This window comes from Hyposmocoma kahamanoa, unplaced genomic scaffold, assembly GCF_003589595.1.
Source record: "Hyposmocoma kahamanoa isolate Upper Pololo Valley unplaced genomic scaffold, ASM358959v1 92, whole genome shotgun sequence".
NCBI lineage: Eukaryota > Metazoa > Arthropoda > Insecta > Lepidoptera > Cosmopterigidae > Hyposmocoma > Hyposmocoma kahamanoa.
Window position 1 is genome coordinate 1,937,438 of NW_020654748.1, and position 12,306 is coordinate 1,949,743.

The 12,306-nt window shown below is 36.4% G+C and overlaps 1 protein-coding gene across 1 annotated transcript in view; it reads right to left on the reverse strand.

Moving 5' to 3' along the window:
• The window catches only part of LOC113236477 (elongation of very long chain fatty acids protein 6), an 82,020-nt gene that overhangs the window by 21,571 nt on the left and 48,143 nt on the right, over positions 1-12,306 (reverse strand). The window contains exon 3 of the mRNA XM_026472564.1: positions 2,406-2,627. Within this exon, the coding sequence (XP_026328349.1) occupies positions 2,406-2,627 (222 nt within the window). The remainder of the gene's footprint in view (positions 1-2,405; positions 2,628-12,306) is intronic.

Sequence of the window (12,306 nt, forward strand, 5' to 3'; positions counted from 1 at the left end):
TCCGCGCCGACCGCCTACTCGCCAACCACTGTACTAGATGAGAGAATTCCCCGCGCCCCGCACTCCGCGCCGACCGCCTACTCGCCAACCACTGTACTAGATAAGAGAGTGAAATTGGTATTTAAGTAGGAACATTTTTGGTAATAAACACGGATTGAATCCACTTTAATCAAGAGTTTTCATTTGCGATCCAGATCAAGAACCTGAACAATACAGTCCACCGAACAAGAGCTAGAACACCAACAGAGGCTTCAACGCGTCTTCCATAGTACAGACGGCAACACATCAAGCTACATTTTGGCGAATCTTGTTCCGTTGTACTGGAGGCAATATTCGAAAGATAGCGTAGAGCTTGATGTGCTTGAAAGCAGCAAAGATGTTGACTGAACATCGCAATGCTTTTTTAATTTCAAGTATGACTGTTTGTTGCCACAAAAAAACTTAAAAAGCAAGAAAAAATGCTTATATTTTCATTAAAATGCTTATTAGATGTCGAAGGAAGTTGGATTTGGTCTGAGCTCGGTAAAATTACATCCAACCCCAGTATGTGAAGTTCCCAGAAATATCGACAGTAATTGAGACAAATGGGTAGTGTTGTATCTATCAGGAAAAAATAAACAATGCAAAAGAAAAAACGGGATTGCACACTAATGGAATTGGTGGATTCAAACAGATGGGCTGTAAAATTTAATAAAACATAGATGTCGAATTCATAGGGTTTTGCGTTTGTTACATATAAATATATTTTTACAGTCAGTCATAATCATGGGACATGTAAAGGACCCGAAACGTTGTTCTAAAAAATGTCTCGATTCGTGGATAATTATTTGTTTATTACAAATATAGGTGTGGTCGACGATAAATATTTATATTATGTTTATTAGTTGTAATTCAATGTTATATAAATAGATAACACTACACTCATATTTATTTACGGCCACATTGACCTTGCTTCTAGAAACCTACAATTAATTAATAGTTATATTGTGTAATCTAATTCAAGAGCGAATTATCTCAAATGCCCTTCCGCTCTACGGGTCGTATTCCAGAACTCTACTCAATGCTCAAGCCAGGATTTGAGCAGATTTGAGTATGATTTCAAGCACTGGAAATACGACCCTAATGGCAAGGACTTGAGTATGATTTTCAGTGCTTACTGCAATACTCAAGTATTTAGTAGAGTTCTGGAATACGACCCTCAGTATGTTACGCGATAACTTTACGGCATTTGTGAACCGATTTGATGATTCTTTTTTGTTGGAAAGAAGGTACCTCAGTACTTGTCCCATTTAAATTTGAAGGAAATATTCCACCTCTAAAGGTGTTGCCACCTTGCCACTAGGGGATGAATCCGATTTCGCGCACTTTCCGGTAACCGATTTAAATAAAACTTTCCATGGCAAATAGATGTCATTCCACGAACTTTTGAAGTTGGTTTTTTTTATGAAAAATGTTTTGGAAAATTTCTACCAAAAAAATGTATCCAGCAATTAATTACCTAACACTAATGGAGTCGTTGTCGTTGAAAAAACCAAAATACAAAGACACGACGCAAGCACAAAGAAAATTTCGTGAGGTCCGCTGGTTCGTTCCGTAGCTTAGTTGGTATAGCGTCTGACACGGTAAGCTAGAAGACGTCGGTTCGAATCCGTTCCGAAAGTGTTCGATCTTTGTATTAATAATTATAACGAATGGAGTAATCATCGATGAGTGCATTGACACGAAATCGCATTAAGCAGGCCATAAAAAGCTTTATATCCATGTAATAAGAGCGAAACTCGCAAAAACGTAAAAATCGGTTCACAAATCCGGATCAGCCGGAGTTATCACATAGGTAACAAAAAAAATCCGTCAAATTAAGAGCCTCTTCCTTTTTGTTTGAAGTCGGTTAAAAATAGTTAGTAAATAGTCGTTTTTGGACCTAAAAAAACTTAGTTATTAAGAAAGATCGTAGCAGTAGAGATCCTTGTGAAAGAGTTAATTCAGGGAAATACTGCCACCTTACCTATTTCTGCTGCCAAGCAGTAATGTGACCTTTCCTGCATTTCGGTTTTTGAAGGGTAAGGGTGCAGATGAAATTACAGGTACATGGGACTTGTCAACTTATATCTCAGGATCATAGGCACAGTAGCAGTGTCGCTTTGTCCCCAGCGATTTAAAACTCTAAGCGGCCCTGCAATTATTATGGACAGGCGAGTCGCTTACCACCAAGCGCATGTCTTGTACGTCACTTGTTACCACTAAAAAAATCCTTCGATTTGACGAACTCGAACCAGCGTTGCCTAAACGTGGCTACCGCTCGTACCAACTGAGCTACATACTGAGTCAGACCCATTTAATGCTAAAAACGTAATGTGGCTCGAATGAATTGTCCGAGAGTATGTTTCTGTTTTAAAATATCTCACCTGTGAACGCAGTAGTTCATAACGACGAACCAACGCGCAGAAGAGGTGTACTCGGTGAAGGAGTACCAGGAGTAGAGCAGGACGGTGATATGATGATACCAATGAAGGAAGATCAGCGGCTTCTTACGAAGCACAATGAACACCGTGTCGCCGAGCTCGGGGAGTTTGGATAGTACGAACATCCATGTCCAGAACCCGGAGACTTTGTCTTGCTCGATGAAACTGAAATAGAGAAAAGGAAAATAAGTGAAACCGTACTCGTTATAAGGTGTTACGGCACATCATTGTTCGCTATAGACAATGCTCTGTTTGTGTAGACTTCAAAAGGAAAAGACGTGTGTAAGACCGTGATCTTATTCAATGAAACCTACACGTCGAAGAAAATCTGTGGCCTAAACTTTTAAAATAAAAGCGTATTTGACTTCCATCTCACCTGATCGAAAGTGACGATGAGATCAACGGTGGAGCATGCACACCTGTATAATGCCTATTCAGTCTTGATTAGAAAAGGTCCAAGTTATAGCGTTCAGGGAAGAAGTGTACAGGCACGGAATTCTACTTTAATGCCGTACGTCATATGTCGATATGGTGGAAGCCTAGCCTACGTCTACTCCCCCGATAATGGAAAGGGGATGGCGCAATGATTTCCGTTCGTTGGTAAAACCCTGTGCTACGGACGTATAAAGGTATAATGATGATCATGAAAATTCTTAACAGTACGTCGGGTTCAAAACTAATAATACCTTACAAAACAATTGTAAGAAAATAACTTCAAGAAAAATATCCACGACATGTATGCCAAGGCATTACAAAACAAATACAAAGTCAATTTCTGCAAACGCAAATAAACAAACGTTTATATTAACAATAACAAACTTTCTATCGTCATAAGATCACCTGATCGTCGTATATTACATATAATGCAGCTATGCGAGAAAAAACGTGATTCGAGACAAAATTTAAAAACGAACATGTATTGTACTGACATAGTATAATATTTTAAAAGCATATTAAAGGCGCGTAAGACGATTAGGGCTACGCAACGCGAGTGCTTCACACGGTTATATGAATGTGTGCGTCCATACATGGCACGCGACTATGCACGCACACATACAAGCCACGCTGCTACATTTGTATGAAGTTACCATACTTGTGTTATTATAATATGGTACTAATGTCCATGACTTTTCTAGAATTTTTATTTTTGCTTTGATTTATTACACTAAAACATATTTACAATCACAATTTACAGCTACAGTTATACTTAAATTCACACTCGCACATGCTCTTCCTTATCTAAACGGTTTTTTACACCGTTTAACGGTTTACACTTTATGACGATGCGACTCCTTTCATTGTCATCCCACCTTTTTATCACCCTTTTCTCTGGTTTCTGGCCACCTACTTTGAAACGTTCTTAAATTCCTTTTCTTCGTCACTCTTGCTTTTCTTATTTCCGCCGTCACTGTCTACTAAATTTCCGAAGCGAGCACACGTGCTCGTACCATATATAATACCTTATCACACATTATTTCAATGAACAACTTAGCTTACAAATAACTTCTATATCTAGTCCCTATCATTGATCCTGACAACCAGCGCCTTCGGGAACTTAGGCAAGTCAGCGCCTTTTCAATGCAAACATGTCTTTTTCTTCCCTATTTCATTCCTAATTCATTTATTTGTAAAAACACACTTTGTATACAAGTTACTAACATTATTTAGACACAAACATATTGAGGATATACATTTACTCAACTGCTCTTCAACAGAGTAAACTAAGCGTGATATGTTTTTATCACATGGGCGTGCTCAATCAGTAATTTAATCGCAGTTGTTTGTGTTAAAATTATATAGCGATGATAGATAATCTACATATAGTTGTGTCATATTACCGCATAGTGTTTATCTACCTATATACCTAATATTATTATTGTTTCGGCCAGGTTATGCTGTAGGGCTTTCACAAAGCGCGACTTGCAGCGAGAGCGACATAAAGCGCGGGATCTCTATATACGAGAATAGCAGTATCTCGCGTTTTATGTCGCTCTCGCGCAAGTTGTGCCAGCCCTAGCGGTAGGGACCAAGGATTGACCGCGGCCATTTTTTAAATACAAAAAAAACAGTGGTTCTTAAATCTAAAATTCATCACGTCTATCTCTGTTTTAAAGCATATAAAATCTAGAAACACCAAAAGGTCACCATTATCAGTATGACTTGTGCTGTTATCAATTAATAGTGTAATTAGTGAGAGAAATTTTATCAAACATTTATTGTGACCTCGTCAGAGCACCCTGTCAGTAACGCCGTCAACATGATCACAATGGTCATGTTCAATTAGTGATAAGGATCAGACCATATTTGTCGTTTAATCAATTTCCATTTTATGCGTGGTACATGTTTTAAATGACTGCTCAACAAAAATTTAATAACAAAATTATTTTTTTTTGATATTTTATTGGGTCTATGGTCAGTGGGCTTTACTTATGGTGCAGGGTATGCGACGCACACGGCTCTTAGAGCGGTTACACACGGCGTTCTTTACCAGCGATGCAAACGCGCAATTCACAAACGCGCGAATGTATAGCTACACTTTCGATTTATAGGCGATTGCATCGATGCAAACGCGCGACTACAGCGATTCAGTCGTTTATGATTAGTCATTTATGTGCGAAAAATCTGTACAGGGAGGTGATCTACGTAATCAAATCGTTACGATATCTTAGCGATTTAGTCGTTGAACTCACAGACCACATATTCTTTTGTTTCTTCCGTGGTTGAACTGCTTTTTCGTATTCACGTGTGACAGTGAACGTCAACGAGTCTAATTTTAAAGTCGTTCGATCAAAATGTCGTTAAAGCGCATTTTGGCATATGAACCGAACTTAAATCGACTCTAAACCACAAGTCATACGTATTCCGCTACAATTTTGACAGTTCTTTCAATAGACTTTAACGACTAAATGTCAAATTTCACAAACCAAGATGTCGTTCATTAGTCGTTACGTTTCGATTCTACTCATATCAACGTTCGTTCAAGTGATACGTGAATACTAATTTTGGATAGGACTTCGATCGAACGACCACGTAACTTCAACGATATTTTGATAGCTTGAACTTACGTGAATCGCACTACTGGTTAATGCACATATTTTGTTTTGTTAATTGTAAATTTATATGTGAAATAAATTATAAATAATTTAATTGATTAAAACGTGCATTGCATTAGTATCGCGTTTGCATCACGTGTGCATCGCGTTTGCGTCGCTTCTTATTATTTATTTATTCAAAATGCAAGTCATAACAATGCAAGTTTCATTAGACAACTTAACTTATTATTATGACACCCCGTATGGGTAAGGCTCACTTAGACACTGTTTTATTACGTTTAATTACTTTTAACGCTTATTGAGATTCTGATATATAAAATTAATGTTTAATGTTCTATGTGAAGGTAAATAAATAAATAACAATAATAATAAACAATAAAGTTTAGAAATGCTCCCATAAATACAAACCGCAATTACCAATTAGAATTTTAAAAAAAGAACATTTTAAATTCAAATAAATTTTTTAATCAGTTGATTTGAATAATCACGATTATTCACACAATCGGCCGTATAACAAGCTAAGTAGCGAGTGGTATATCTTGGGTTTAGGACGCTACTGGATTGTAGCAGTAGAGTTCCTGGTGAAAGAGTACGTCCAGGGAAGTACTGCCCACTTACCTACTTCTAACGCCAAGCAGTAACGCGACCATTACTGCGTTCCGATTTCGAAAGGCAGGGTGCTGGTGGCATTACAGGCAAATGGGACTTGTCAATTTATGTCCCAGGGTGTCGGGCGCCGTGACAGTGCCCCTCAGATCTTTCCCGCTTTCTACCAGTCACACGATTCATCCCGACACTCAGTATTATAAGAAAAAAATTAAAAAAAAAAGACTTTTCCAGAAGGATTTCCTGCGAGAATCCGCATGACTACGCCTTTAGGTTACGTCTAAAGTATTCTTAGCCTATAGTAAAATAACTGAAATACGTAATGTAATATTAAGTCATCATGCAAAACATTACATTCTTAACATAAGTGCACACCATTGACTTACAATTATATAGACGTCGGGTACGCGCTAAAAAGTGTCCGTACGTAAACTTATAGGGCGTTAAAATCGTATACAGAGCGTCATTCACGCTTTAGTCTTCGTTTGTTCGACTGACAGCGAAGCAAGCAAAATTAGACAGTACTGCGATGACATTACAATTTAAATTCAACGTTTTAGCTTTTTTATATCCCTTTACATGCCACTACGTTTAAATAGGTTGACTTGGGACATTCTTTTCGTGGTTTTTGTATTAGACCCGTCGTCCATTTATTTGTAAGTCAATGGTGCACACCCACTTATTTTATTTGTCAAAATTCACTATTAACTGCGACACAGCGACGTCTTGAAAAATATTACTTCTAACATTTACATGTTTGTTTTCCTGAGCACGATTGGTTCCAAGTAAACACACACACATCCTGTTACATAAACGTATGTTTTTTTTTATGATGCCAAGAGATAGGACGAACAAATCGTGTGACTGATCGTAAGCGACACGCCCGTCCATTCCAGTACAGTACTCAGAATTAGAGAGAAAATTTGAGTACAAGGTAAATCGCAAAATCTGAAGGATTGCGCCCGTCACCCTAAGACATAAGTTGACAAGTCCCATGTGCTTATGTCAAATGTTCGAATGTTTCCAAATGTTTTTTATGTAATCGATAAATTTTGAAAAAAATGTCATAAAATAGAAAATTAGCAATTCATGTAAAAAATAGGCTTATGTATGGAATGTAATTCCACCTTTGGCTAGACTGGGTGCAGCAGTTTTTTTTGCCAGTTTGTACAGCGCAAGACAACATATTTCGTTGAGTTCTATACGCGGTGAATTCGATAATGGAACTGAAAAAAAACATCGATTCGGAAGTAGTGTTTATTGTGCGATGGAGCTTTTTTGCTTTTTTGCATCGATAGGCAGAGAGGAATGCCTATCGGTGACGCCTCCAGTCCTATATGCTCTAAGGAAATAGGTAACCTAGGTGTCATCAATTTCGCTTCAAATTTTCTCCAATACTATGCCACTAGTCGTATTAGTGTTTGTTTTACATCAGTGTGTTTTTACGAGGCCAAGTACATGTTTGTATGAGATATGAGCATCCTACACACCTACTATGCAATATGCATATAAGAAAAACAAAGAGACACCTCGTCCAATTCTTGGCCTACCATTTAAGTAAACGCTTCTATTGGACTACCTTGTTCATGACCCTAAATACCATATTAAGGTTCACGCGGTGGCCCAAGGTATCTGACCCCGAAATCTAACCTTTTGGTCTTGAGAGCCGCTTGAATAGAAAAAAAATATAGGAATTTCAATTGTATCATATAAATAATAAAACAAAAAAAAAACTTCAGACAAATTAAGTCTATAGCTGGTTAGGTTCACATTTTGATATCTATGTTCATCGACTTACAATTATATGGACGTCGGGTCCGCGCTAAAAAGTGTCCGAACTTATAGGGCGTTAAAATCGTATACAGAGCGTCATTCACGCTTTAGTCTTCGTTTGTTCGACTGACAGCGAAGCAACCAAAATTAGACAGTACTGCGATGACATTACAATTTAAATTCAACGTTTTAGCTTTTTCATATTCCTTTACATGTCACTACGTTTAAATAGGTTGACTTGGGACATTTTTTCGTGGTTTTTGTATTAGACCCGTCGTCCATTTATTTGTATTATGCCTATGTTAGTAAGAAATAGTAGCGATAAAGTGCAAAAGGCCGATCTACCGAGGTACACTTCTTTGAATGTGTAGTTCAACATATAGACTGAAAATTACCGTGTCAATGCGGTCGACAATCATTATAAGGCGTCATTGGCGCTCCCCCGTATAAGTATTATTGATGCAGTGTTTTTGCGTAGTGTGGCATAAAAATCGTGTACATTCACCTTGTTCGTAATATAAACTAAACTAATGAGACAATCAGAAAGTCTAGTCGCAGGTCTGCTACGCAGAGGGCCCGGGTTCGATTCCCGGACCGGGAGAAATATTTGTATGGCCTTCATTTACTTCTCTCGTCTCTCGACACAGGGTTTTCCAAGCGTAGGGCAATGAGTGTATGCGTTATTTAGATTAATTTTAAAACTTTTCTCCACATATGTTCAAAACCAAAAAGGTCGGCCTAGTGGATCGGTCAGGCATCTAGGGACACCGCGTGTACATGCTCTCCAGGGCCCGATTCAGTGGCTGCCCATCAAGTTATTATTGAGCTTCTATTGCATTTTTTTGGTATTCTGCTCTTCAATGTCGAATCAAAGGCACGTCGATGGCATCGTCTACTAATATTATACCTATATGTTTACTTAGTGTAACGGGCTATACGTTTAAATTGTTGAGAGATAAAAATTATGGCATGCGCCATGTATGCACATGTTACTATATGGTAGCTTTTGTAAAGCCACATCAATTCTTAGTGACTAAGTGCCTTCACCGCCATGCCACTGAAACTCTATTGCCATATAAGATACACAGGCTGTATACATCAGGTTACGTAATCGGGTGACCGACTGACCGTCGACGGGTTAGAAAGTGGCGCGTTGCGTAACGAGGAAATTCTGCGCGTACACATAGCGTTGCAAATCAGTATGGGTTTTATTGACCACGTGATACAGTACCTCCTTCGACTACACATACCTATCGTCATCAACCCATTTATACGTCTCTTCTCAGGCGAGGCGAGAAGTTATTGCCGTGTTAATAAGTGTGGTGACTGCCTTACATTCTTCAGTCTTCTCACATGAGAAGACTATGAGCCTTCATATTGTTATTACTACGCGTTCCAGAATTTATAAGGACATTCTTGATTAGTTCTGAATTATTATTTTTTCGTGTCCGTCCTCTTTCAATGGTGCCTTCCACATTCGTCATCAACTCATTTGTACGTCTCACTGCTGGACATGGCTGTCCCCTCAGCGAGGTTTTGGTAATTTGTCCTATTTTTATTGTGTTCTTAAAAGATTTCCGTCTTTCTTTCGTAATTTTAAATGTTCTACAAATGTTATACAGGACATAACAAAACCAAGTTAGGAACTATTCGCGTATAACATCCAATCAATTGTAATTTTCTCGACAGCCAAAATGGTTTTTCTTATACTAATGGCATTTTGATTTCTTACGCGTGTCGGGTTTGATTGACGGGTGTCGTCCATTATTTCACTTCATATCGACCAGTTTAACTTGAACTTAGCTATAATAGTTTTTGGTTTACAGCAAAAAAATGTGGCTAAGGTTTTTAACCTCTACAATACAAGATAAAACGATAGCTGTTTTTCCAATTAAGGTAACCTGTGACACCAGATATTTCACATACACCATCACTTACACGGACATAAAGTGTGTTGTTTATACTTGTTCGTCATTGCTTCTATATAATATAATTTAAAAATATTTAAATAAACATTTCTGTCAAATTCGATACATTTTATATTTATAGAATTTTTGATTTAGTTACGATTACAATCTCCACAAATTTTGTAGCTTTAGGAAATAAGATTAGGTTTTGAACCAAATTATTGTAAACAACCGAAATATGTGGAGTTATTTCTGTTTTTTACTATTATTATTTATTTCATTGTTCTTTCGTGCGATATATAAACAACCTAACACTAGATGGGCTAACAACAATGTGTTACTGGATGATGATATGCAACAAAGCGTCAACCAACATAATCATAGATTTGCGAAATAGGTACTTAAAGATTTTTTCGTTTTTTTTTAATAGTTACTTCTAAAGTTTACTTATAAAATGAAAACTTTTGCTGTTGTGCTTGTTGTTGAGGAATTATAGTAATAAATCACAATTCATCATACCTGGGGCCTTAACACAACCTCTTAAAACAATATTGCTTTTACCTTACATTGACTTTTCGTACTATGACGCGCTTAAAGTAAGCGTAAGCTTATTATTATATGTTAAAACTATGATGTTTTATTGGCAGCTTTGTGACTATTCATTCACTCAGTTCGTACTATGACGCGACTTTAACATTAAAATAATATTGCTCATATGTCAAATTTAGGAATCTTAAAATAGTTACACGGATGCAATGGAAACAACATTATTTTCCAATTTATTGTCTTAATATTGATTTGTAATGATTAAAAGTTAAGTTGACCTTATTTATTTACATATATCTCTTAAATATTTTGTTTATTTTTTATTTATTAGTACATAGGAAATAATTTTTCAACGAAAACGACAACGAAACAACGAAAATTTTTTCGTTATTTTTGATCATGAAATTATGATCTGGTTGGTTGACACGTTATTGCTTATCAACATCCAGTTAATAAATAGTCAATATATAGGTATATCGAAAAATACAAACAAAGAGGACATGTGTGCAATTGCTATATTAAGTCAATGTTATGCAGTGTCTTGTTAATTTTTTTTAATCACGTAATTTAAAACAGCGTAATTGTTATATTTTCTTCAAAAAAAAAAATAATGGAACAGTTTCGGCCAGTCATCGTCTGGATGATATTTTAATCGCGCGTCCTTGAGACACGGTGTCCCTATTGGTTATGGTACTGTAGCTTTCTAGAATCACACGACGTAACTAACGAGCAGATGTATTTTTTTTTTAACAAAATTGTTAGAGACACCATGAAACTGTTTATTAACGCGTGACGCATTAAAAATAGTGATGAAGAAAGTACACTGTGGAATATCGATTTAACTAAAAATATTTACATACTAAAATGCGTTTTTTGCCAAAATTACCTTCACTACCTTGCTTACTGAAAGACCACACTAAAAAACAACAATTGACCGAAAACAGCTGTATAAACAACTCTGACAACATTATGAATACATTTTATCAGGTGGTAACACCAAAGAGAGCCGCTCGACATTAAATATTTCTGCGAAATCGATCGATTGCTATTTTAAAAAGTTGATTTGTCGTTGCTGATGACAGCATTTGTAAAATGGAATATTTGAACTGAACAATAGGTATAGTATGAATCATAATTAGACGTCCAAAATGTAAACAAAGAAATGTCATTGCTAAACTCTCTATTTTTAACGGAATTGGATAAGGAGGATTTTCTCATTTTAAATTTTAATCAACTATTACAAAATATTAACAATAAACAAAAACTTTAATAACAACACACAATAATTTAACAAACGCACTAGGGAGACAAAAAATATTCGAGTTCAAGAAACGAAGCACGAATGATATGACAAAATGGCGGCACAAAAAATGGTTTTGATCCCAATACGTTACCAGTGCCATAAAACTATTTGCGACCTTAAAAATAGTATTTTCACTTCTCATGCTCTTAAAGTTGGTATTTATGCTGGGTGTAGGGTGCATAAAATAGGATTTTATGCTCTAGTGCATAAAATAAAAAAAACCATCACATTAAATATGCATAAATTGTAGTAATTTTACATTCATTTTAATTAAATAATCATTTATTTGTAATATTGCTGTTTAATTTCCTCGCAATCGAAGTGAAAAGCAGAGTGTATAACTCGTTCATAAAACCCATTTTACCCTCGACTTAAGTATTTTGTCTCGGGTAAAATGACGCGCTTTATGCACTTGTTGTACAATCTATTATTATTATAGTTATTGTATAAAATAAAATTACGTAATAATATATAATGCAAAATGAGAATTGTTTGTGAGAAATTGTTTTTTTTTTTTTATTTGTATGAAATTAATAAATAAAGTAAAAAAGGACCTGGATGCAAATGGCCCAAGACCGAAGAAATGGCGTGCAAATTCAAATATCGCACACTCAGAAAAAATTCCTTCGATCCGGCTGGATTCGAACCGACGTCTT